The sequence below is a fragment of the Lemur catta genome, chromosome 12 (genome assembly GCF_020740605.2).
Source record: "Lemur catta isolate mLemCat1 chromosome 12, mLemCat1.pri, whole genome shotgun sequence".
Lineage (NCBI taxonomy): Eukaryota > Metazoa > Chordata > Mammalia > Primates > Lemuridae > Lemur > Lemur catta.
In genome coordinates this window covers 24,985,955-25,013,339 of record NC_059139.1, presented here as the reverse complement: position 1 = coordinate 25,013,339, position 27,385 = coordinate 24,985,955, and the positions used below count along the sequence as shown (strand labels likewise).

Here is a 27,385-nt window from a genome sequence, read left to right as displayed (position 1 = left end):
TGTAACTTAAAGATTTTTATTCCTATAATTTATTTGAAGTCTGTTGCTTATACTCTTCTGTACATTCAGTAAATTTTAGGATTGAACCTTTAAAAGATAACTGCCAAGCAAAGTTTTTCACTTGAGATTGAAGAGCATTGAAGAAGGGAGACAAACCATTTTCTTATTCTCTCCTATGTTCTTACTCCCAGAGAAAGAGTTTATCAGCCACCAGGACAGTGTCCGGCAGTCAGATTCATGAAGTTTTTGGATGTGAAATACAAATTAAAGAAGGAATTTAAATGATGAAATTATTATTAATCTCTAATAGGGAACTACAGAGAATTCTTGAAATATACTTCACTTATATAGTATCAGTTACAATAACCAAATAGTATAAGATAATAGTATAATTTAGCTTAGAAAAATATCACTGATTTTATATTATGATACATTGCTATAGAAATTTTTTTGAAATTCAAGTCAGTGATTGTTTTTTTATCCTCTGTAGGTATTATTAATTTATGTAAACCTGGAAACTCGGGAATCCAGTCACTAATTGGAGTACTTTGCATACCAAATATGGAAATAAGGGTAGGTGAAAGTTTGAATTGTCTCATTCCTGAACCTTTAACAGTGAGAATTAATTTTAAAAATAAAAGTTATTTCAGGTGATAACATTTTCCTCATTAGTTGTTAATCTTGCATCATAGAGCATTTTTAAAATACATGAATAAATATTTACTTAAATATTTAGTTAAGTCCCAAGTGTATGAATCATTTAAAATACTGCTATTGTTAGGAGCGAAGGCTATGTTAAAAGTTGAGTTGAAAATAACAACTCAGTTATGCATTATTCATTAAAACAGTATAAACAATACAGAAAGGGCATTCTCAGTGTAGAAGGTTCAAGCACTATAGAAATAAATTTAGCAAAAAGTAGATGCATTTATGTATCTGTGCTTTCTAACTTATTTTTATGAGTTTTTATTTTGAAAATGGTGGTTTTGATTAAAAAGGAGTTGTTAATCATTTATATGTTTGTTTATTAGATATATTCCTAAGTTAATGGTGTGTAAGAATTTGTATTATACAGCTAAAAAAATTGAATTTAGAGGAAAAAAGAATTAACCCTTCAAGTAAGAGTTAAGTTTCTCCTTAAATGTTTTTGTTTGTTTTAATTTTATTCCTTCCTTTTGTCCTTTTTTCTTTATATGAACCAAACTTGGAGTTGAAAAATATTGTTAGAAAATATTAGCCAGGTGTACCTTGCTTAAAATGTGATATAAAAAGTGTTTAGATCATGGAATGAAAGGATATGATTATAAATGGAAAGATCTATAAGCAGGGCATGAAAGTTTATAGTAATAATTCACTTCTTACTCTACCGGTAGGGAAAGAACATGATCTTTGTAGTCTGGCTGACTTGGGTTTGACTCCTGCTTTTATAATGTTTAGCTCCCTAACCTTGGGAAAATTACTCTTAATTTTTAAGTCTGTTTCTTCATGTGCGTAATGGGGATAATGAAAGATGTATTGAAAAAATTAAACAGTGTATGTAGTAAGCATTCAGTAGTTATCCCTTCTATAATGTAGGCCTGATATATTAATGGTAGTTTTCCAAAATATAGTACAGTTATACATCAATTAACGACAGATATATTCTGAGAAATGCACTGTTAGGTGATTTCATTGTGCAGTGAACATCCTAGAGTTCACTTACGTAAACCTAGATGGTATAGCCTACTATACACCTATGCTGTATGGCATAGCCTGTTGCTTCTAGGCTACAAACTTGTATAGCATGTTACTGTACTGAATACTGTAGGCATTTATAACAGTGATATTTGTATATCTAAATATATCTAAACATAGAAAAAGTACAGTAAAAAGATGGTATAAAAGATTAAAAAATGGTACAGATGTATAGAGCACTTAACCATTAATGGAGCTTAAAGGACTGGAAGTTGCTCTGGGTGAGTCAGTGAGTGACTGGTGAGTGAATGAAGGCCTTGGACATTAACGTACACTGCTGTAGGTTTTATAAACTTGTATATGTAAGCTATACCAAATTTATTAAAAGATTTTTCTTCAATAATAAATTAACCTTAGCTTACTGTAACTTTTTTACTTTATAAACTTAATTTTTAAAAACTTTTTGCTGCTTTTGTAATAACACTTAGCTTAAAACACAAATATTCTACAGCTGTAGAAAAAGTTTCTTTATGTCCTTATTCTATAAGCTTTTTTCTATTTTTAAAATGTTTCTGTTGTTACTTTTTAAACTTTTTTGTTAAAAACCAAGACACAAACAACATTAGCCTAGGGGACTATACAGGGTCAGGCTCATCAGTATCACTGTCTTCCACTTCCCCATCTGGTCCCACTGGAAGGTCTTCAGGGCCAGTAACATACATGGAGCTGTCATTTCCTATGATAACAATGCCCTCTTCTGGCATACTTCCTGAAGGACCTACCTGAGGCTGTTTTACAGTTAACTTTTTTTCTTTAAAAATAAGTAGAAGGAGTACACTCTAAAATAATGATGAAAGATACAGTAGTATAGTAGATACATAAACCAGTAATATAGTCACTTATTATCAAGTAATATGTACTGTACATAATTGTATGTGCTCTGCTTTTACACAACTGGCAGTGCAGTAGGTTTGTTTACACCAGTATCACCACAAACAAGTGAATAATATTTTGTGCTACAGTGCAGGAATTTTTCAACTCCACTATGATGTATGGGACCACTGTCATACATGGCTCATCACTGAACAAAACATCTTTATGCAGCACATGACTGTAATTCTGTTTTTATCATTTTATTTATTCTGTGACTAGGACATTTAAAAAAAATCTTTAAAGATTTCATAAAAATAAATGAACTACATTTGTTTGCCATTTCAGCGAGGTCTACTTGAAGTGCTTTATGATATCTTTCGTCTTCCCCTACCTGTTGTGACTGAGGAGTTCATAGAAGCACTGCTTAGTGTAGGTAAGTATTGAAGTGTGTTTTTATCTATTCATATATTGTAATTTTTAAAGTGACTCATCTAATGGAGACAAAATTCCTAAAAGGGGAAATGCTAAACTAAATATTGAACATTGTTTTAGTTTCTTATTGCATCATTGTGGCATGAAATTAATATAAAATTAAAATTTCAAATAAATTCCTAAGACTAAGAAATTTTAATTTCTTCTTTATTATTCTCTTACAAAAGAAGCAAGGAAATTAATAGGGTGATGGGCCAACAAAGGAAAGGAGGAGACAGTAAGAAACTTAGGTAATTCTCAAATTAGATTATCTAATTCTGGCCTTATTTTACCCAAATGATTCCTATTCCCCAAATGAAGGAAGTTAGATCTGTGGACATTTACATAAATAGGTTTTTTGTTATTTATTTATATATATATTTAATATATATAGAAAGGATCTTGCTCTGTCACCTAGGCTGGAGTGCAGTGGCGTCATCATGGCTCACTGCAGCCTCAAATTCCTGGGCTTAAACAATCCTCCCACCTCAGCCTCTGGTGTAGTTGGCACTACAGGCATGCACCACCACGCCCAGCTATATAAATAGGTTTTATGTGTATCTTTTTGAATGTATGGTTTTTTAACCAACACTTTTTGAAGTTATTTATAGCCTGGCTGGCTGATGGTACCACAGTTACCTGAAGTGTTTCAGTGTTATCTAATCTTCTTTTAAGTACCTAATTTTAACTATTTTAGATCCAGGGAGGTTCCAAGACAGTTGGAGACTTTCAGATGGCTTTGTAGCAGCTGAGGCAAAAACTATCCTTCCTCATCGTGCCAGATCCAGGTAGAATTTAAATTTAAAAATGGTTCCAATTTATTACAATTACTGTTTTTTTATGTTCAATTGTGTAATATATGAAGCATTACTTAAATTATTTCTGTGCTGTGTCTATTTCCAGACCAGACCTCATGGATAATTATTTGGCACTGATACTGTCTGCATTTATTCGTAATGGACTTTTAGAGGTAAGACTTATAAAACTTCCTTTATTCTGTTTTTCTCTAACAAAATTCTTTCAGACTAAAAAACATATCTGATGCATAAATATGTACATCTACATTATTTTGCAGCAATATTTTCTTTTTATTTTCAAAGGGTCTAGTTGAAGTGATAACGAACAGTGATGACCATATCTCAGTTAGAGCTACTATCCTTTTAGGAGAGCTTTTACATATGGTAAGTTTAGCAACTTCTGATTATACGTTTCATACCTTTAATGTCTGAATTTAGAAAACATGTTGTTTTAATAGCATTGCTTTGTATTATCTCAAAAAATGTACTTGCATTTTTTATGAATGTTTATCTTTGCATTACAAAAAGCCTTTGGTACCTGTATCCTGTTATATAGGCTGGTTTTATAAATGAAACAAATACAAAACATACAAAGTCCTCAATGTTGATTTTTATACTCACTTTTGATGTTGATATTTTAGTCCTATAAATCTTAATTGATCTCAGAAAGACTTCCTACCCCAAAAGCAAGAAATTATAAAACTGTAGCAACTGTTTCATTCTGCTAGGAATGGAACTGATACATGGTAGTTAGTGCTTGATTTTAGAAAGCTTTGTCTAAATATAATTGCCTAGTTTGGACATCATAGCCTTCTCTATAAACGTACAGTTTGAGGTTTAGAGGATGGCAATCTTATTTTTTTTTTTGTGCTATGATTTATGATTTCAATAACTTCTGGAAACTAGGAGCTAGGAAAGTGATCGGCTCATTCTTTGCTCTTAGCAAATCAAGCAAGGGGGGAACTTTGGTAGTTTGGAAGATAGAAATTTATATTTCTAGGTTATCTGCTAGTTAGTAAAATACTACATGGAAAACCATTTAAAACTCATTAAGAAAGACTTGACAATATGGCAAATCTTTTTATATTATGGCTTGATGTTATTGGCAGGTACTTTTTGTTTTTGTTGTTTTTGTTTCCCTATCCTCTCCCTTCCACCTCACCTTTTATCCCCCACTTAGCAGCTGGACTATGTAAGTGAGGTAAATAGAATTAAACAGAATTTAATGTTAACTGTTTTTTTTATCAATGAATTATTTAGCCATTAGGTCTGTTCCTTTTTGGCTTGTCTGTGAAAGAATTAAACAGTGTCACAGGCTCTCAGGTTTGATTATTTGTATTTTAATTCATAAAATATTACTTCCTGTAAAGATACCAATATCCAGAATTATTTGCTTTGATATAAAGGAATCTCTTATAAATTTCATCTCTTTCCCTTCCCCCATACACCAGAATTCTGTGATTCTCTTGAAATATAGAAGCTGCTCATTTTGAGTATAGCAGTGTTAGTTCATTGCTTATTATTCTTATATTGCCTGTTTTTCATGTTTAATTAATTTGCTTATCTTCATTGGTAGAAAGCTGTTTAGGTGGTGAGATTTTGTTTGGAAAGCAAAAATTAATAAGTTTCTTATATTAAAGATTGTGGTATATGGGACAAACCTATTTTGAGAAAGTTGTTTTTAAAATTTAAGAAGTCAATTCAAGTTTTGATATTGCATCTAGCATTTTAAGTTATTTTAATCATAACTTAGATTCAGTTTTGTAGTATTTTGACATATCTTTTCTGGCCATTAAAGAATTGAGTTTAATTGGGTACCACTAAAAATCATAATTTAATATTATAAAAAAGGTTTATGAAAATTAGCGATTTTTTTTTTTTTTTTTGCAAGGCAAATGTGAAATGAAGTTTATTGGGGAAGGACAAGATAGGTTTACAGAGCAAGGGCAAGATATAGATTTATAGAGTAAGAGCATGATACATTTCCCAGAGTGGCGAATGGACCCCTCAGTCGTAACAAAAAGGCCAAAAATCAGTGATTTTAATATCATGTGTACATCTTTATATTTCATCCTTTTTCAAAGTAAGATTAAAATTATAGATAAGTATGTATTGGGAAAAGTAAGTTAATTTTATGAGTAAAACCTCAGAATTTTTAATGGTCTTGATGCAGCATTGTATCTGCAGCTAGTCTATAACAAAATATTTCTATTTCTGAAAGCTCATATAAAATGTTACGTTTCATTTTAGGCAAACACAATTCTTCCTCATTCACATAGCCATCATTTGCACTGTTTGCCAACCCTAATGAATATGGCTGCATCCTTTGATATCCCCAAAGAAAAGAGACTGTAAGTATCAGAGCTTCAGGAAAGCTTTTATGCTTGGTATATTTAATATCCACTTAGATTACCTTCCCTTCTTTTTAAAAAAGTAGTATAGATAGATTATGCTTGGACATTCTTTTAGGGAAGTCTTACAGATAAGAGGAAAAATTAATAGTTCTCATTTGTATTTAATAATTTGTATTTTAGGCCACAGAGTATTAATAGTATAGTAAAATCACATTTTTCTAGCATATTTCTGGACAAAGACGTGGATTTCCTACCACATTACTAAAAATGTTGGTTGAGAGTTTTTGGAATATTTTATGTTGTGAGTAACAATTCGTGCTCATTTTTATATCTGTAAATTATTTCAGATTAACAAAGCACAAAAACTACCAATGCATTCTTTTATATGTGTGGTTAAAAATTTTGGAATTTAGTAACCTGTACATAGCAGTACATAGCAGTAGCTGAACTCTTAATATTGAAGGAGGTATTACAAACAGAATTTACAAACAAAAGTATAACAATACAACTGTAGCTCTGCTGAATTTCCAGTGCTAATAATAAAATATAATGTATGAAAGGTAAGAATGGAGAAGTTCAATTGGGAAGGGCAAGTAGGATTATTTTTGATTTGGTGAAGATTTTATCTATGCCAGGGATATCTCTTTTTTTGGTCTTTTTTATTTGCTATTATGTTCAGAAAAATTTATGTGTATGGACCACTTTATTTTTTGCTTGATATTAATGAAATGCAGTTCTTTATTCAGAACTGTGGATTTTTGTTAACAGTTATAATACATTTTTGAAAAGTTTAATTAGCTTTATTAATACAAAAATACATATAATCCGTTAGTTTTAATTCTGTCAGTGAAAATACTACTATTTAACAGACTGAAGTTATGTTATAAACTGAGGGCATTCAGTACCATCTTAGTTCTGACTCTAGGCTTACAGGACCATCTTAGTTCTGACTCTAGGCTTACATGAGTAATGGTAGCTTTCAGCTTTTACATTAATAGTTTCATGATAGAAAAACGTACTCTCCAAAACCTGGTAGACCTATACTCTGGGTCAGATTATGGCCACAAATTTCAGGGTTCGTCAGGAATTCAAATTTACCTCCAAAATGTTAGCAATAATAGTCTTCTTAGAATAGTTTTTTTCTTTAGCTCAGTAAAATCTCTCTCCTTTTTTTTTTTTTTTTGAGACCGGATCTCACTCTGTTGCCTGAGCTAGAGTGCAGTATTATCATCATAGCTCACTGCAACCTCAAACTGTTGGGCTCAGGAGATCCTGCCTCAGTCCTGAACAATGTGACTACAGGCACAGGCCATTACCCCCAGCTAATTTTTTCTGTTTTTTGTAGAGGTGGGGAGGTGTCTCGCTATGTGGCTCAGGTTGGTCTTGAACTACTGGCCTCAAGCAGTCCTCCCACCCTGGCTTACTAAAGTGTAGGGTTATAGACGTGAGCCACTGGGCCTGTAAGCTCGCTTTACTGATAGAGTAAATACTTGCCAATCAGCACATCTCAAAATTTTTAAATTCTGTTTACTAGGAGTTCTGAAGTTGAGACTTGATGACTACCAAATTCTTGAAAACTGTACTGTACATACCACAAAAAAGAAATTAAACAAAATTTTTACAAAGATACCATTTATAGTTACCAATGAATGCTGAAAATAGAGACAATTTGATTAATACTGGGATCATTGATTATCCATAGGGGAGGACAGTGAAATTATTCCAACCTCATACCATAAACAAAAATAAGGCCAGGCATGGTGGTATGCATTTGCTGCTGGGGAGGTTGAAGCAAGAGGATTGCTTGAAGCCAGGAGTTCAAGACCAACCTGGGTAACAGATTGAGACCTCATCTCTTAAAAAAAAAAAGTTTCAGGTGGATTAAGGCCTTAAGTGTGAAAAGCAAAGCTTTAAAACTTTTCTAAGAAAATGTAGAAAACTAGGTTTCTGACCTTTAGAAAGAGTTCTTAAGACCAATATGCAAAAAATGCCCACCACCATAGAAGAAAAGATTAGTTAATAGTTAAGTACATGTTTAGTCTAAATAATTTCTTTATATAAATCAGTGTTCTTGATTTTTTGTCTTTGTTTCCAAAATTGACTAAATTCACTTTTTTATTAATAGTAAGAATAGTAAGGCTAGTAATAATGGCCTTGAATTTATATAAGCTTTAATGATTTACCAAAGTAATCTCTTTAAAATTATGCTAGTCTTGCTACTGTGTTAATCAAAATTTTTTTCTCATTAGGCGAGCCAGTGCAGCCTTGAACTGTTTAAAACGCTTCCATGAAATGAAGAAACGAGGACCTAAGCCGTATAGCCTCCATTTAGATCACATTATTCAAAAAGCAATAGCAACACACCAGAAACGGGATCAATATCTCCGAGTTCAGAAAGATATATTTGTTCTTAAGGTACTGACATGAAATCACGATTTTTTTTTTAATTTCAGCATATTATGGGGTACAGATGTTTAGGTTACATATATTGCCTTTGCCCCACCCGAGTCAGAGCTTCAAGTGTGTCCATCCCCCAGATGGTGCACACCACACCCATTAGGTGTGTATATACCCATCCCCTCATCCCCCATCCCATCTTCCCGACACCCAACGAATGTTACCACTATATGTGCACTTAAGCGTTGGTCAATTAAGTCAATTAATACCAATTTGATGGTGAGTACACGTGATGCTTGTTTTTCCATTCTTGGGATACTTCACTTAGTAGAATGGGCTCCAGCTCTGTCCGGGATAATACAAGAGGTGCTATATCATCATTGTTTTTTGTGGCTTAATAGAACTCCATGGTGTACATATACCACATTTTATTAATCCACTCATGTATTGATGGGCACTTGGGTTGTTTCCACATCTTTGTAATTGTGAATTGTGCTGCTATAAACATTCTAGTGCAGATGTATTTTTTATAGAATATCTTTTGTTCTTTTGGCGTTGGCATGGTTGCGGAGAGATAGGAACACTCATACACTGATAGTGGGACTGCAGACTAGTACAACCTCTGTGGAAAGCAATATGGAGATACCTCAAAGAGATACAAATAGAACTACCATTTGATCCAGCAATCCGATTACTGGGCATCTACCCAAAAGAAATCACGATTTTTAACTTAAATATAATTTCTTAATTCTTAACCACTTGATTTTATTAATAGTATATATATGCTTGTTTGAGTTTGCAGTTTTATTCATGCATGTAGATTTTCAAATGGCTTTTGAGTTTTATAATGACTGGGCAGTTCAGAGCTGGGTTTTTATAACTTTAAAGTTAAGCGTTGATTTATCCTTAAATGAAAAATCTTTGTCTTAGTTTTTAAAATTTGAACTGTTTTCTGATGTGAGGTCAGTTTACCTTAATTTTTGCTTTTACTTTGTGATGATTTTAGGATACAGAGGAAGCTCTTTTAATAAACCTTAGAGATAGCCAAGTCCTTCAACATAAAGAGAATCTTGACTGGAACTGGAATCTTATAGGGACCATTCTTAAGGTATGACAAGATACTTCTTGGTGATGGCTTGATAGTCTTCGTTTTATTACTAATTATGACTTACTATAATTATATGTTTAGGAATTGATAAATACATATTTTGTTATGTTTTTCTAGTGGCCAAATGTAAATCTAAGAAACTATAAAGATGAACAGTTACACAGGTATGTATATAAGAATTATTTGCATTTAAATTTAAAGAACTTAGATTTAGATTATATTATACCTAATGCCTGCTAAAAGTAATAATTAGTATTTTAAAGATATATACACACATTTTAATAATTAGTCTTCAATAGGCACATACATATATTTTTATATGCACTTATAACCAAAACACACCAGCTAATTCTTCTCCTAATTATTTACATTCCGCTTTTAGTTTTAGAACAGATGGAGTAGTTGAGATAAAATTTTCTCAAATTGGTATAATATAAACTGTGTACTGATCTTAGCCCTAACGTTTGAGAATGACATAATAAGAATGTATATTTTTAATATACAATGCCTACCTCATGTTTGACTTTGGAGAGTTATCCACTCTTCCTCCTCTTTATGCTCCCCTTAACCACACCTCCTCTAACACATGCAAATGTTTGTAGCATGTAGAACACTTTAAGCTACTATTCTTTTCTCTGGTTTATCCATGGATTTTTACTCCTTCTGCATTTAGACTAACCAACTGTCAGTACTGATTTCCTTGGATAAGAGAGCCTTACTTTGTGTTTGAGAAGTTTGTGTCATTAACATTATTACTTGATTGCATTCATCAGCTCGTGATATGTAACAATATCTGTATTAAGTTTTGAGAAGTATACAGAACATATAAATTATACTGGAATGAAGCATAGTATTAACTCTTTATACTCCTCGAGAACAGAGATAATGTCTCATTCAACTTTATTTTTCCGATTCCTGGACCTGGCACCTGTATTAGATTGAATTGTAGTGCATGAAATCAAATTGAACTAAATTAAATAGAAGCTTAGAACATAATGTTGAAAGTTATAACATTGAAATACCATAAATTATGCCTATAAATTCAGTTGTCTAAATTGCAACTTTTATGTTTGGCCTTTTGCCAAATTGTGAAAAACCAACAAAGTTAGAGTGTGGTAACTTAAAATTATCTAGTATGAGATTATTTTATAGAGCTATGGGACAGTTTTTCATAGAATACAATAGAAGAAAATTTATGTCCGGGTGGCTTCCTAATAATATTTATACAATTTTATAGTCTAACTATATTAAATCTCTGTTTTTCCTGCTATCTTCTATTTCTTTCAAGCATCATATCATAAAATTGTTATTCCACAAAAATATTCTTTACAATGAAGGTTTTATTTGTTTGTTTTGTAAAATGTACCAAATGTGTTTATTTAATTTCTTGCCATTTAACCACAGTGGTTCAGATGCCAAACATGTTCAAAGCCATATTATATCATAAGCAATAGTTAAAATTCTAAAATAATTGTTTATCGTCTTTGTTGCTAATTTCGTTTTGATCATAGGTTTGTACGAAGACTACTTTATTTTTACAAGCCTAGCAGTAAATTATATGCCAACTTGGATTTGGATTTTGCTAAGTCCAAGCAGCTCACAGTTGTGGGTTGCCAATTTACAGAATTTCTTCTTGAGTCCGAAGAGGTAAGCACTCTGAGTATTCTCCATAGCCAATGCTTTTTATTGGATTTTCACACCTTCCCTATCCCGTTTCCACCTTCTGTCTGAATATACATAAGTTATATTTAGAAACATAGGAAATAAGCCCAGACCTACATTTGAATTCTGACCTAGTCACTAGTTGTAAGACTTGAGGCAAATTATCCACCGTCTAGAAGACCTAGTCTACTCTTCTATAAAATGGAGAATAATACCATCTCTATGCAGCATTATGTTAAATAGGATTAAAAAGGATAGGTACTCAGTGATTAATATCTATTATTGGTAAATTTATCATTATTAAATTTTTTGTACTTGATTAAAGTTCATTTTTTCAATTATAGGCATTGATGTTTTTCTCACAATATTACAATGTATTTTCTTTTAGGATGGGCAAGGGTACTTAGAAGATCTAGTAAAGGATATTGTTCAGTGGCTCAATGCCTCATCTGGAATGAAACCCGAAAGAAGTCTTCAAAATAATGGTTTATTGACTACCCTTAGTCAACACTACTTTCTATTTATTGGAACACTTTCTTGCCACCCTCATGGAGTCAAAATGTTAGAAAAATGCAGTGTATTTCAATGGTGAGAATTCTTAGATTATGTTGCAATATATACATAAACTTTATTTTTAATGTGGTAAGAGATGGTGTTTTAGTCTGTATACATGTGTTTGGTAAGTCTTACTTAAAAAGGATTAAATTAGAGTTGTCTTAATGCTTTGATACTCTTTTATGTGATAGTTATTAAATGCTTTCTTTCAGAAATGTTTGTTTATATTAGGAATTTTAAAAATATTTGTTGAATTGTCTTTATGCTCTGCCCCTAACACACAAAATGGTAGCTATGTGTGGTGATTGATATGTTAATTAATTTGTAGTAATCATTTCATAATGTATATCAAATCATAAATCATCATATTGTACACCTTGAATATATATAATTTTTGCCAATTATACCTCAGTAAAGCTGGAAAAAATATTCATTGAATTAGTCAATACAGTAATTTCGTAATTTCTAGTAACCTTTATTATTTTCATCCTTTTTTGTTTTGTTTTTTTTTTTTTAAGTCTCCTTAATCTTTGCTCTTTGAAAAACCAAGATCACTTGCTAAAGCTGACTGTTTCTAGCTTGGACTATAGCAGAGACGGATTGGCTAGAGTCATCCTTTCCAAAATCCTAACTGCAGCTACTGATGTGAGTATAACATAGGCAATAAAACTATATTTTTATAACCAATTAATTGAATACTTTATAAATTTTCAGCTTAGTAAAATGAATTATAAATTCTAAGAATATGAGATGGAAATTGAGTTTACTTTAAGGGTTTAGTTCCTCTAAGGAACTCCATATAGTACCCATATTTTTATATGAAGGGGAAGAAGCTGCTAGATGAAAAGGGAAGTATTTTATTGTATGAGCACTAAAAAATTATTTATGTCAAGGGCTATATCATTAATTTTAGTCTTTCTGCCCTTCTCAAGTAGCACAACTGTCCCAAAATAAAATCAAATAGGCTATTTATGATGAAGTTGTCTTTTTTAAATGTATTCATTTATCTTTATAGGCCTGCAGACTGTATGCAACAAAACATTTAAGGGTATTATTGAGAGCTAATGTTGAATTCTTCAATAATTGGGGAATTGAGTTACTAGTGACCCAGCTACATGATAAAAACAAAACAATTTCTTCTGAAGCTCTTGATATCCTCGATGAAGCATGTGAAGACAAGGTGAAGGTTCATTTTTTTATAATGGAATACTTAGACATAAATTTTTATTGAAATATTCAATTTTAATTGACAATTATGTGAAAATATACTGTATATAATATAGGCACTGTGGAAATAATGAATTTGCTATCTTTGTGAAATTATTAATTTGCCTAATAATCATCTCTTTTAGGCTAATCTTCATGCTCTTATTCAGATGAAGCCAGCTTTATCCCACCTTGGAGACAAGGGTTTGCTTCTCCTCCTGAGGTAAATTTTTCTTTTTCTTCTTTTTTTGGAGACAGGGTCTCACTTTGTTGCCTGGGCTAGAGTGCAGTGGCATCATCGTAGCTCACTAAAACCTTAAACTCCTGGGCTCAAGCAATCCTCCTGCCTCAGCCTCCCGAGTAGCTGGAAACAGGCACCATGCGCTACCACACCAGCTAATTTTCTATTTTGTTTGTAGTTTTAAGAGGGAGCTATTTCTAAAGTCTTTTAGCTCTTTAAAAATTTTTTAACATGTGAGGTATTTTAGCTCCTTAACACTTTAAGTTGGACTCAGTTTAACTATTGCTTGTTTTAATTTACAGATTCCTCTCCATTCCAAAAGGATTTTCCTATCTCAATGAAAGGGGTTATGTAGCAAAACAATTGGAAAAGTGGCACAAGGTAACTTCTTATCGAACAAGATTTAATTTGTATGCTTTTATATTAGGAAATAGATTTGTGACTTTAGAGGATGATTTTTTATATTATCTCAATGTTTTGAAACTAATGAGGTTAAATATTTAAACATTCATATGAAGTGAAGTCCTAAATTCTGGATAATTACTTACTAGTATTTATATTTACCCATTTTTTAAAAAGTACAGTTATTTCATTTATAGTGAACTGTTGACTTTGTATACATTCTATTGAATTTAGCTTTCAACTCAGCCCATTTTATAATCTACTTATGTAATTTGTCAACCCTATTTACTGTCATTTCTTTTGTTCTTGAGTGCCTTATACAGCTTACAACTTTGCATGAACACTTTTAAGCTAAAACTAATTTTTCCAAATGAAGGAAGTTTGAAAATAGTTCTACCCAAGTAGGTATAATTATCTAATTAATCTTATCTTAGGATGCTATTTCACATAAATCTGAGAACAAACTTTTTGCTATCATAGGTAGCAAAAAGGAAAATGTAGTAAGAAGGGAGTAGTTTGAAGGTATTAAACAACTTCCTAGCTTCTCTTCAGCTGGTTATTGCTGTGGGTTTATTATTTTGTTTGAAACATTAAAATTGTTGAAGCATCTTAGAAACCCATGGTAAAGGTGATCTATACCAATGTAAATGATTTTTAGATTTTTCATCATTTCAGATGATTTATCATCTGTTTTCTCTCCTTTGTTTACATAATTACAAATTATTTATATTGTCTACACTGAACATATTTCATAAGAGATATTTATTAAATGCAGTAAAACTTTAAAGCATACAACTTAAGGCATGAAGTCTTTCAATAATTGATGAATTGTAGAACTGAGACAAGTTTTAGTAGTTTTGTTTCTTAGATAGAAGATATTTAAACCAATCATTATAATAAAATTTATTGCCTTACTGTACAACTCATAATATTAGAAAATTGCTTAGCAGATCTGGTGCAGTGCTTTCAAATAGTAGGTACAAAATGTAAGTGCTGTATCAAAGACTTGTGCAAGTGTATAAGGGAATACAGAGGAGAGATTAATGATTCTGCCTTAGGGATTATCAAAAGAAATGTTGGATAGATACGGCAGAGGATGTGATATTTGAAATGGTCTTGAGGAGTAAATAGGCAAAATTAATAGGAAAAAGGGTGTTCAAGGAAGAGAGAGCAAAATAAATCTGTATAGATTACTGAAACTTTTTAGACTTGTGAAGAAAGCATATTACAGTGTACTTGGAATAGTGGAGAGTGGCAAGATGAGGCTGGAATGGTAAATTAGAGCTAGATCATACAAGGCCTTGTAAGCCACATTATATCATACTAAGAGATTCCAATTTTATTTGTAGTGGGGAAACATTACAAATATTTAAGGAGTTATCACAGAGTTGCGCTTTATTAACATGACGGGTTGCAGTGTAAAAGTGGGGTTTTGATTGTCAGAGTGATAGTCTAGGAATATTGACACCAGTTTAGAAGCAAGAATTAATGAGGGCTTGAATTTCAGTGGTAGTGAGGTTGGATAGGTAGAGCCACATTTTCTGGACATTTTTGAAATTAAATGGGCAGAATTTGTGGACTGATGGGATACAGTGAATGAAGGGTCCAACTTGACACATAAGGTTTCTTCTAATTTGAAGAATGAGTATATAATAGATCACCATTAAGAGACTGAGATTGCAAAAAGTGGTTTGCCAGGATGAGGATAATAAATTTTGAATATGTTGAACCATTGCCTGTGGGATTACCAGGTGATGGCATCCAGGCAGTATTTGAAAATGTGGATCTGGAGCTCAGATATGTGTGGAACATGGCAATTTGGGGGTCATGAATGTATAATAGTAGTTGAAACCTGAAATGAATGAGATCACTGGAGAAAGTATCTAGAACACACAAAAAGGGAAGACTGAAAATGTCTTCCTAGAGAACACCCTGGTTTAACGAGGGAAAGAAAAGGACAACAGTGAGAAAAATGTCAGAGGTAATGGTGTCACTAAAGGATGTTTCAGGAAGGAGAGACCGATGAGGTCACATAAGATGAACACTGAAAGATAAACTGTTAAATTTGACAGTTCATTGGTGAATTTTGCTAGCACAATTTTAGTAGAAAGTTATAAACAGATGCTGAATTGCAGTTGCATGTATTAATAGTTAGGCAGTAAATGGGATGTGTAAAAATAAAGACAATATAGTCTGCTCTCAAATTAATTAAAGGGAAGGGGCCTTATTGACTGCTTACCATTGAACTTGGTGCTTTTCAAGTATTATCTCATTTAATCCCCACGACAGCCTTTTGGAATTATATTATTTCTATTTTGTGAATGAAAATGTTGAGACTGAGAGCAGTAAACTAATTTATCCTGGGTCACACAGCTTGAAAATATCAGAGTGGAGCAGTAACCAAATTCTGATTTCAAAGCCCATGCTCTTTCCACTACATTTGATTTCCAGTAGCTTATAGCATGCTAAGTTGAAGAGAGACTGTGTGTGAATCTTATTTTTGTTTTAAGAGGAGAGGAGAGTAAAACATATGAGCCGAATGAAAAGACCTAATGAGGCAAGAGAGACTAATAGTAGAAAAATGGGCGTAGTTGATGAAATGGATTCCTGTCAAGGGGTAAGATATATCAAAGACACAGAAAAAGAGACTAGTCTGTAAGAAGTAGAGACAGCTCTTCCTGTGAGAGAGACAGAAGATTTCATAGAGGACTGTGTAAGTGAAGGTAGAAGGGAGGAAATCTCTTTGCACTTTTCTATCTCGCAGCTAACTCAGAGTTGGCTCTTAGAATACCTATGAACTTTGTAGGCTGGTTACACATCCTAAAGACTGAAATGATTTTGGTGTATTTAGCCACACAAAAGTGTCCTCTTGATGCTGGTGTGACCACACAAGGGATAGAGTAACTAAAACTGATTGGCACCTCTTTTCTAGAGTTTAGGTGAACACTTCTTAGTATGTTTTCAATCAACTAGAGATTGATTTGTTTCACAAATTTTAGTTAAATGCAGATTCTTTCTTCTTTCATTTTGCTAGTAATTATTTTATTCAGACAGTTTATACCTCAAATTGGTTTAAGTCAAAGGTCAGCAAACTATGACTCCTTCCACCCCCAGACCAAATATAGCCCACTGCCTGTTTTTACATGACTTGCTCAAAATGTTTTTTACAGTTTTTTATTTTTATTTTTTTTTTTGAGACAGACTCTCACTCTGTTGCCCGGGCTAGAGTGCCATGGCGTCAGCCTTGCTCACAGCAACCTCAGTCTCCTGGGCTCAAGCAATCCTACTGCCTCAGCCTCCCGAGTAGCTGGGACTACAAGCATGCGCCACCATGCCCGGCTAATTTTTCTATATGTATTTTTAACTGTCCGTATAATTTCTTTCTATGTTTAGTAGAGACGGGGTCTTGCTCTTGCTCAGGCTGGTCTCAAACTCCTGAGCTCAAACGATCTGCCCGCCTTGGCCTCCCAGAGTGCTAGGATTACAGGCGTGAGCCACTGCGCCCAGCCTTTACATTTTTAAATGATTGGAAAAAAATTAAAAGAAGAATATTATTTTGTGACAAGTGACAATTATATGAAATTCCTATATCAGTGTTTATAAAGTTTTGTTGAAACATAGACATGCTTATTTGTTTATTATCTACAGCAGCTTCCTCTCTAAAATGGCAGTTGAGTAGTTATGACAGAGATATTTGGCCTGAAAAACCTAAAGTATTTACTGTCGGTTTCTTTAAGAAAAAGTTTGCTTGCCCCTGGTATAAATGTTGATTTTGAGAGGAGAGAAGTAGAAGAGAGAGACCAGTTATACTAAATAAATATAGATAAATTCTTCATGACTCAAAACCTTGTAGATAAATCATTGATAATTCACATAATTATGATGGCGGTTGAGTATACCTTTCATCTTCTGTGTCATCAGACTCCTTTGCTAATTATGACTGTAGCAGTTGTTTTGGAAAGCATTTTATTTTGCAATTGCTTTTTTACTTCTTTGGTATTTTAACTGTCTGTTACTGTGTTTTTGGAACAAGTTGTACTCAGAAGCATAAATTTAAGTAACTCTTCCTTTTCACCACTGTACCTTTCAGCCTGTTCTGTGTGATCATTTCTCTTTGCTTCTGGATAAAATGTTGGGCAGATCTTACAGCTTTTCGTATTAGCTAGTAAACAATTTGTCTCTTTTTCAAGGTATAAACATCTACATCAGTGTAATATTGAAATTCCACTTACTCAATTTAACACTTCTCTCACCCAGCCCAGGCCTGATGTACACTTAGAAACCTACAGAAGAAGAATATAGTTAATATCATCACTCTTTGTTTGAGTTCATTCTCCTTCACTATTTACTAGCTGCAAGTTTTGAGCCAGAAGGAGGAAGCAGGGGTGAGGGGTCAGAAGCAGTGATCACTTGGCGCAGTTGTCATCTGGGGTTTTTAGCTCTGAGTGTGGCAAATTTTAAATACTGAGACTCCAGAGTTTCTTTCTTGGATTCCTCAAAGACCTCACAACTAAGGATCTCTCATTTGCAGTTTCCTTGACAAGGGCAGTGGTTCCTCTGGCTGCCTACTAAGAATGCCTACTAGTAGCTAAAATCCCATCCTCAGTTGGGGAAGGATCTTCTTGCCCCTCCAGGCAGACCCTTTTAGGCAGAATCCTCAAGATGATCCACATTAGAAACTCTACCCATTTCACAGCTATAAACTGTGTCCCTGACGTATGCTTGTGTTTACCAAATGAATGCCACTGGTCAAAAGATTAACCAGGCTTACCACATGAATGTAACTATTGCAAAAAGCTCAAACATCTGCCTTAGATTTTTGTACTGAGATTTTCATATATAGAGGAGAGTATCGTGGTAGTAGTATTAGCAATAGTAATAATAATCATACGGTGATAATAAGTAACTAAAACCTTATTACTATTGCAAAGTACAGTTGACCCTTGAATAACATGGATTTGAATTTTGCAGTTCTATTTATATGTGGATTTTTTCAATAAATGGAAAATATTTTAGAGTTTTGTGACAATTTAAAAAACCTTGCAGACAAACCGTGTAGCAAACCGTGTGGCCTAGAAATAGCAAAAAAATTAGTGAAAATGTTAAACATATCATGAATACTTAAAAGATATGTAGATGCTAGTCTATTTTATCATTTGGTACCATAAAATGTACACAAATCTATTATAAAAAGTTAAAATTTGTCAAAGCATACACACACAAACATAGACTGTACATGGCACCATTCACAGTAAAAAGAAATGTAAACACACATAAAGATGCAGCATTAAATCCTAATTACATAAAATTAACTGTAGTACATACAAATGTAATAATTTTGTTACCTCCTATTGCATTTGCAATGAGCTCAAGTGTCATGAATATCCGCTTAAAATGCTGCATGACTGACACTAATCATCTCCTCGTGAGCAGTTTGTCTCTCCAGTAAATTGTGTATCACAGGAAAAAGTGATCTCTTGTGGTCATTCTCACATATTTTTCATCATTTTTATTCCAATACCATAAACCTTGAATAACACCATGGGACCCAGACGAAGTGCCACTAGTGATACTAGAAGTGTCCCCAAGAAACAGTAAAGTTATGACATTACAAGACAATGTGGAATTTCTTGATATATACCATGCATCAAGGTCTGTATTTGCAGTTGCCCATCATTTTAAGATAAATGAATCCAGCATAAGGACCGTTGTAACAAAAGAAAAGGAGATTTGTGAAGCCATTGCTGCAGCTCCACCAAGCAGGCACAAGAACCTCGTACTTTTTGCAGAATACCTTTTTATTGAAAATGCAGCTTTTATGTGGGTGTAGGATTGCTATAAGAATTGCATACCTACAGACTCTAATATGATTTGAAAAAAAGTGAAGTCATTATATGACAACTTAAAGCAAAAGGAAGGTGAAGGATCCAAAGATGGAGAACTTAATGCCAGCAAAGGGTGGTTTGATAATATCAGAAAGATTTGTCAAATTTGGCTTAAAAAATGTCAAGATAATGGGAGAGCCAGCTTCTACCAACAAAAAAAATGAGATAATTTCTCAGATACCATTAAGAAAATCGAGGAGAAAGGATACCTGCCTTGTCATAAGTGATTGTCCACTGTGAGTGTCAGTGTCCTAGTGCCCACGTTGTTCAAGCATCAACTGTAAATACAGAACTTAAGGAGTTAAGGTAACACACCAAATTCAAGTAGGCTAAATTGTTTAAAATGGAAAACAAAAGTTTTCCTATTCTTCTGTTTTCTGAAGGTAATGTCTGTTAACAATTTTTTATATGCATTCAGAGATGTATATATCTATCAGTACATATTCTTTATTTTAAAATACAAGTGAATTCTGTTTACAAATGAAGATAAAACTGAATTTAATTTTTTTCATTTAGCAGTGTTTGAGAGCTCTTTTCAGAGTAGTACATTTAGATCTACCTCATTGTTTTTAATGGCTATAGAATATAATACATTATATGAACATAATTTATATAACCAGTCTTTTATTGATGGGCATTTAGACTGTACCCAAGTTTTTGTTTTTGTAAGTAGTGTTTGCTGGATATTCTTCCATATATATCTTTGCATACTTGTGGAAATATTGGATAAATTTCTGAAAGTATAATTGTTAAGCCAAAACATACATTAGAATTTAAACTTTCGATAAATACTGCCAGATTGCTCTATAAAGAGGTTCCATCAATTTCTTTGAGCAGTTTGAAGGGGAAATCTTTTGCAATACAGATGGCAGTGTGATTGATTCTCAGTAGAGCATTTACCTAGAAGTTTTTCAGGTGTTAGAAAATATTTTTACATTTGACCTGACAATTTAAATCAGTAGAGAGAGAGTTATTCTTACTGAAAGGTGCTGAAATGATAATACTCAGTTAATTTCCTTTGTAAAATTTCTAGTTAATGTCTTCAGGGTTTAATATTAAGAAGGTCATTTTATTAACGTAGAAAGAAACTCAAGATGAAAATAATTACTTACTTGGGTCCCAAAATATTAATTGAAAAGGGGGAAGGGGGAGGAAATATAAGCAGAAAGCTTGCAGATACGATAAAACATTTGCATTCGTAATGCCTTCTCCGCTTTATAAAAATTTCTGAAATTTCATAAACAGATGCTTTCATTTTTCTAATATTTATACTTTCAAGATTTGCTAAATATTTGACCTATTATAAAATTAGTGACTCTCATTATGACACTATATATGATTAAAACAACATTATCTTCTAGGAATATAATTCAAAATATGTTGACTTGATTGAGGAACAACTTAATGAAGCACTTACTACTTATCGGAAGCCTGTTGATGGTGATAACTATGTTCGTCGGAGTAACCAAAGGTATAGTCCAGTTAATGGAATAATTTATTGCTAGTTCTCAAATATCAAGTTTAAAACCAGCTTGTAATAGATCATTATATTTTTAAGTTTTCTGAGTACTTACATGTTCTGTTTCTTATACTGATACAGGAAAAATATTAATACACAGTCCTGATTGCTCAAAAATTTCAGCAGCATTCATACCATGTTGAATACTTTTACTGATAACAGCATTCAGAGATACTCCATGCTCTCACCCTAGTCTACTTTTCTATTCGTAGTTCTTTTACCAGTATTTTGAGAGCTAACAAACAAGTATAGGTTGAATATTCCTTATCTGAAATACTTGATACCATAAGTGTTTTGGATTTCAGATTCTTTCAGATTCTGGAATATTTGCATATATATAATGAGATACCCTGGGGACAGGACCCAAGTCTAAACATGAAATTCATTTATATTTCATATGCACCATATACACATAGCTTAAACATAATTTTATACAATATTTTTAATTTTGTGCATGAAACAAAGTTTGTGTTAAGTACTTGTGTAGAATTTTTCACTTGTAGCATCATGTCAATACTCAAAAGTTTCAGATTTTGGAGCATTTTGGATTAGGGATGCTCAACTTATATTTTTCATGTTTTCTCATTTCTACATTTTTATTTATGCCAGGGAGTTTTATCTCATTTATTTAGTACATTATTAATAGTCATTTATTTAATTAGCATATTTAAATGATTCTGTGGGTATATTAATAATCTTTATTATATTAGGTTACAGCGTCCTCATGTCTACCTGCCTGTACACCTTTATGGACAACTGGTACACCATAAAACAGGCTGCCATTTGCTGGAAGTACAGGTAAATACATAATTTGCTTAATTTAAATAGCTACATTAGTGAAAAAACAAAAAATCTTAATATTGCTAAAATACTGTCTTAGCAAAACCTTCTCAAAAGCAAGTCAGTGGCACAATTGCGTTTAAAGCTATCTTGTAATTGACTTAGGCATTCTATGTTTGTTATCCTTAGAAATATTAACGGCCTTATTTGTATTTCCTGACGTGTGTGTGACTTTTTGAATAGCTAACTTATTACAGAGTAAGCAGCCCAGTGAAGGTCTGAGTCCTTTTTTTTATAGTTCGTTGGAAAATTTCAACTCTCCAAAAACATACCAAAAGCTGAGTTAGTTTCTTCCCCTCATTGGGAAGTTAAACTGAACCTAATACAGATTCAGTTATCCTTGTTGAGCAATAAATTGCGAGTTGCTGCTTGTGAGTGCCTCCCTATTCTAATATACTTCATGGAATGTAACAGGCACGGACAAGCAGTTGTTCTTCGAATATAGTATGTGTACTGCGTTTATGGCTGTATAACTTGCAACCAGGTGTTTTCAATAAATATAACCTTTTTCTTATTTTAGAAATAGTTATAGATATATTTGTGTGTGTAAACAATAGTTATCTAACAATTTGGTTCTTTTTGTATCAGCATTCATCTCAAGAGCACAAAGTTTTGTGTAAATATATTCTATAGTTTTATGTGTTTTTATATTATGTCTGTGGAGACTGTCATGGTAGGTACCTTTGTATTAATATTTGAAAATAAATTCACTAAAAATGTAAATGATTTCCTCAGTGTCATTACCTACATAGTATGATAAAATGTAAACGTTCTTATTTTCTATTTTAAAGAAATAATGATAATTATGACTTTTTATAATACTACCAGGTACTTTATTAAGCAAGGTATTTCATTAAGCACTTTATATATAATAATTTATTAAATCATAAACTCTTATGAGACAGATACTATTATTATCACTATTCTAGAAGTTAGGAAATCAAGGCATGGGGAGGTTAGGTAATTTGCTCAAGGCCACACAGCTAATAAGTGATAATTCTAGAATATGAACTCAGAACCCATGCAGTAATGCTACTTCTTGAAAATTTTACATAAAATTATTTTAGAATTTTAAATTTGCAAAAATGACTAAAAGCAAACCTTAGGTTTTAAAATGCATAAGAAAATACATTGAAGACATATTACTCATATGGTACATTTTCTCTTTCTCTAGAATATTATTACAGAACTTTGTCACAATGTTCGTACACCAGATTTGGATAAATGGGAAGAAATTAAAAAACTGAAAGCATCTCTTTGGGCCTTGGTTTGTAATAAACACTTCTGTAAGATCTTCACAATTTTTAGATTTTCTTTTCCATTTTTTTCATTAATAACATAATTAAAAATTATTTGTAACTTGTTCCTAGGTTAATGTCAACCTAAATATTATCTTTATGTTGAAGACTAGATAAACATTAATTTTATTGCTTTTGTTTTCTTGCTGAGACAACTAGAACGTCAAATAGTTCCTAATGTTTTTTAATTGAGAGAATTTTTCGTATATTTTTTTCTCTCATAGATGGGGTTAAATTTGTTTCTTGGTAACTTTCCAAATCTCTTGAAAGAGTTATTCTTGTGAATATCATATAAATTATTTCTTTCTTTCAGGGAAATATTGGTTCATCAAATTGGGGTCTCAATTTGCTACAAGAAGAAAATGTGATTCCAGATATACTAAAACTTGCAAAACAGTGTGAAGTTCTTTCCATCAGAGGGTATGTCATTTAACTCAGAAATCTTTCTAATGTATATATTGTTATTCAGAAATGAGTGTGAGGGAAAAGTAGTTTATGATTTCAGTGTAGTCCATAACTATTAATTCACTGAAAGTCCTAATGATGTAAGATTTTTAAATCCATTAAGTTAAACATCTTAACAAACTCCTTATTTACTATTGTCATTCCATTGTTATTGTAATATTAAAGTTTACATTGTAGATAAACAGGGAAGGCACAGTGTATGTACAAATATTCCAGTAGTCAGGTAAGCCCAAATATTCCAAATTTATGCTAGAAAAGTTAATACATCTTTTATGCTAAGACTGCATTGTATTCTTTTTATTTACTTGTAATTACTATTTTTATTAGGAAGGTCTACATGTTTTTTTATTTTTGCTAATTTCTCCCTCCCCTCCCCTCCCCTCTTCTCTTTTGCTTTCTTTTCTTTTCTTTTTTTCTTTTCTTCTTTCTTTTCTTTGGCAGAATCTCACTCTGTCATCCTGGGTAGAGTGCAGTGGCATTATCATAGCTCACTGCATCCTCAGACTCCTGGCACAAGCAATCCTCTTGCCTCAGCCTCCTCAATAGCTGGGACTACAGGCGCCTGCCACCATGTCTGACTAATTTTTCTATTTTTGGTACAGATGGGGTCTCACTCTTGCTCAGGCTGGCCTCAAAGTCCTGAGCTCAAGCGATACTTCCTCCTCAGCCTCCCAGAGTACTGGGATTACAGGCATGAGCCATTGTGCCTAGCCAATTTTTGCTAATTTATTTTTAACTAGTTCTAATACATTTTTTTCCACAAACTAAATAATTTTCAATAGGTTTTAAAGAAAATACAAGTGTACATTGTAGCAAATTAATCTGTGGTTGCTTTAAGAAATCTCAGTTTGGGATTATAAATTGTTATTACTATATCTTTATATACAGGACCTGTGTATATGTACTTGGGCTCATAGCTAAAACCAAACAAGGCTGTGATATTCTAAAATGTCACAACTGGGATGCTGTGAGGCATAGTCGCAAACATTTGTGGCCAGTGGTTCCAGATGATGTGGAACAACTCTGTAATGAACTTTCATCTATCCCAAGCACTCTAAGTTTGAACTCAGAGTCAACCAGCTCTAGACATAATAGTGAAAGTGAATCTGCGCCATCAAGTAAGTATGATGACAGGTTCATGTGAAGTTAGCCAATATTAACATTTATATTTGTATTTTCAAAATTTAAATGTATTTGTTACGTTTCTAATTTACTTTTTTTCAGATAATTATTTGGTAATAATAGCATCTTGGATAATACACATCTTTTCACAACACAGAGTATAGCCACCAGCCTATATTGGTCTCTCCTCTTGATTTCTAAATAGCTTTTGAAAAATCCTACGTGCATAATTGTATAAGCTATGTGCCAAAAGAACCATCCCGTTTTTTGTTCTCAGAGAAGAGACAAATATAACAAGTATTTATTTGTCTATCTTCTTCATTTATTATTTTTTACTCATTTTTCAGATATAGAGATTGCTGAACCAGAATATATTTTTAAGACATACTGTATTCACATATTCATTTTTGAGAGACACACTGAATTTTAAAGCAGTGGAATTATTAAGAGATAGAGCATCAAAAGTAATTACATATAAAACGGTTTGTGGTTTTTAAGCCCTGGGCTAAGTGCTATTCAGTATATAAAATTTAAGGCATGGGGGTCTTCCTTTTAAGAAGATAGTGCAACATATATTAGACTGTATTTCACCAAATCTAAGACTCCACAAATTATAAGATGCACTAGTATTTTGTATACCACTAAGAAACAAAAAAAATGCTGCTTATTAGACTGTGACATACCACCGATTGAAAGATGAATTCTGATTTTAAAATCAGAGATTCTGTGTGAAAATAGAAGAGATTAAATGTGGAAAATGTGCATCTTAGAATTGACAAAATATAGAAATGCAAGTTCATTTAGGATTTTCTTTTACCTTCTTTCAAAATATATTTAAAGTAGTTTATTCAACAGAAGAGTTAAAAATTGATTAGAATCCTGTAGATGTCATTAGGCACCTGGGTTGAGTCTTGTTAGAGGTAGTCACTGAACCTTAGGTAAATTTCTTAGTACCTAAGGCAAAATGGGAAATAAACATAATTAGTATAAATGTGTATTTATAATAAAACATAACATAGTTCTTTGTACGTATGTTTAAGATTAGGAATTCATTTCTTACAAGATTATTGTGATTTGAAGAATAAGCCACTGGGAATCTGTACCAATTGTATTAGTATGCATGGTCAAGTCTCTCTTTTTTTTCTCTGCTTTATTTTCATCTTGAATGTTTGGAAGATCAAAAGAAACTTTATGTAACCTGTACCATAGTGAGTCTTGTGGTTTTTCTGTGGAAATAACAGGAGATGATGTAATTTTACATTTATTCAAGTCTAAACTCTGGGTTTCAAGGAAGCTCTTTTCATGTGGCTCAATAGTTTAACTCTTTACTTTTGAATTTTATTCCCCCAGATGACTAAAAAAAACTATTATGTCACTAGTAGTTATCATGAATTTATCATTTTATATGTGCTTTTATTAATTGATCTTTCAATCATAGGTATGTTCATATTGGAAGATGACCGGTTTGGCAGCAGCTCTACTAGTACGTTTTTCCTTGACATCAGTGAAGATGCAGAGCCAGCATTTTTTGACCGATCTGGACCCATAAAGGATAAAAATTCATTCCCTTTCTTTGCTTCCAGTAAACTTGTGAAGAATCGTATCTTAAATTCACTTACTTTGCCTAATAAAAAACATCGCAGTAGCAGTGATCCAAAAGGAGGGAAACTGTCATCTGAAAACAAGACAAGTAACAGGCGAATCAGAACACTTACAGAGCCCAGTGTTGACTTTAATCACAGTGATGATTTTACACCCATCTCCACCGTACAGAAAACATTACAATTAGAAACTTCATTTGTTGGGAATAAGCACATTGAAGACACTGGTAGTACTCCAAGTATTGGAGAAAATGACTTAAAATTCAACAAGAGTTTTGGTGTAGAGAATCACAGAGAAAACACAAGCCGAGAGAGGTTAGTTGTAGAAAGTTCAACGAGTTCACATATGAAAATACGCAGCCAAAGTTTTAATACAGACACTACAACAAGTGGCATAAGTTCAATGAGCTCAAGTCCTTCACGAGAGACAGTAGGTGTAGATGCTACAACTATGGACACAGACTGTGGAAGTATGAGTACTGTGGTAAGTACTAAAACTGTTAAGACAAGTCACTATTTGACACCACAGTCTAACCATCTCTCTCTCTCCAAATCAAACTCAGTGTCCCTGGTGCCTCCAGGTTCTTCTCATACACTTCCTAGAAGAGCACAGTCCCTTAAAGCACCCTCTATTGCTACGATTAAAAGTCTAGCAGATTGTAACTTTAGTTACACAAGTTCTAGAGATGCCTTTGGGTACGCTACACTGAAAAGATTACAGCAACAAAGAATGCATCCATCCTTATCTCACTCTGAAGCTTTGGCATCTCCAGCAAAAGATGTGCTGTTTACTGATACCATCACCATGAAGGCCAACAGTTTTGAGTCCAGATTAACACCAAGCAGGTGAGCAAATAATGTGTTTAAAAATGACCAGTAATGGTTGCATTTTAACAGATTTAAATGTAAAGCATT

At 32.8% G+C, this 27,385-nt stretch overlaps 1 protein-coding gene across 5 annotated transcripts in view; it reads left to right on the top strand.

Moving 5' to 3' along the window:
• Window positions 1–27,385, top strand: part of RICTOR (RPTOR independent companion of MTOR complex 2) — a 125,757-nt gene that overhangs the window by 82,398 nt on the left and 15,974 nt on the right. For all 5 annotated transcript variants that reach the window (XM_045566461.1, XM_045566462.1, XM_045566464.1 and 2 more), the window contains 21 exons: window positions 491–573; window positions 2,893–2,980; window positions 3,716–3,806; window positions 3,922–3,988; window positions 4,119–4,199; window positions 6,066–6,166; window positions 8,419–8,584; window positions 9,573–9,674; window positions 9,792–9,838; window positions 11,186–11,321; window positions 11,725–11,924; window positions 12,410–12,536; window positions 12,907–13,071; window positions 13,244–13,320; window positions 13,641–13,719; window positions 20,987–21,096; window positions 21,855–21,942; window positions 23,159–23,251; window positions 23,596–23,702; window positions 24,636–24,865; window positions 26,308–27,316. In XM_045566461.1, the coding sequence (XP_045422417.1) occupies window positions 491–573; window positions 2,893–2,980; window positions 3,716–3,806; window positions 3,922–3,988; window positions 4,119–4,199; window positions 6,066–6,166; window positions 8,419–8,584; window positions 9,573–9,674; window positions 9,792–9,838; window positions 11,186–11,321; window positions 11,725–11,924; window positions 12,410–12,536; window positions 12,907–13,071; window positions 13,244–13,320; window positions 13,641–13,719; window positions 20,987–21,096; window positions 21,855–21,942; window positions 23,159–23,251; window positions 23,596–23,702; window positions 24,636–24,865; window positions 26,308–27,316 (3,247 nt within the window). The remainder of the gene's footprint in view (window positions 1–490; window positions 574–2,892; window positions 2,981–3,715; window positions 3,807–3,921; window positions 3,989–4,118; window positions 4,200–6,065; window positions 6,167–8,418; window positions 8,585–9,572; window positions 9,675–9,791; window positions 9,839–11,185; window positions 11,322–11,724; window positions 11,925–12,409; window positions 12,537–12,906; window positions 13,072–13,243; window positions 13,321–13,640; window positions 13,720–20,986; window positions 21,097–21,854; window positions 21,943–23,158; window positions 23,252–23,595; window positions 23,703–24,635; window positions 24,866–26,307; window positions 27,317–27,385) is intronic.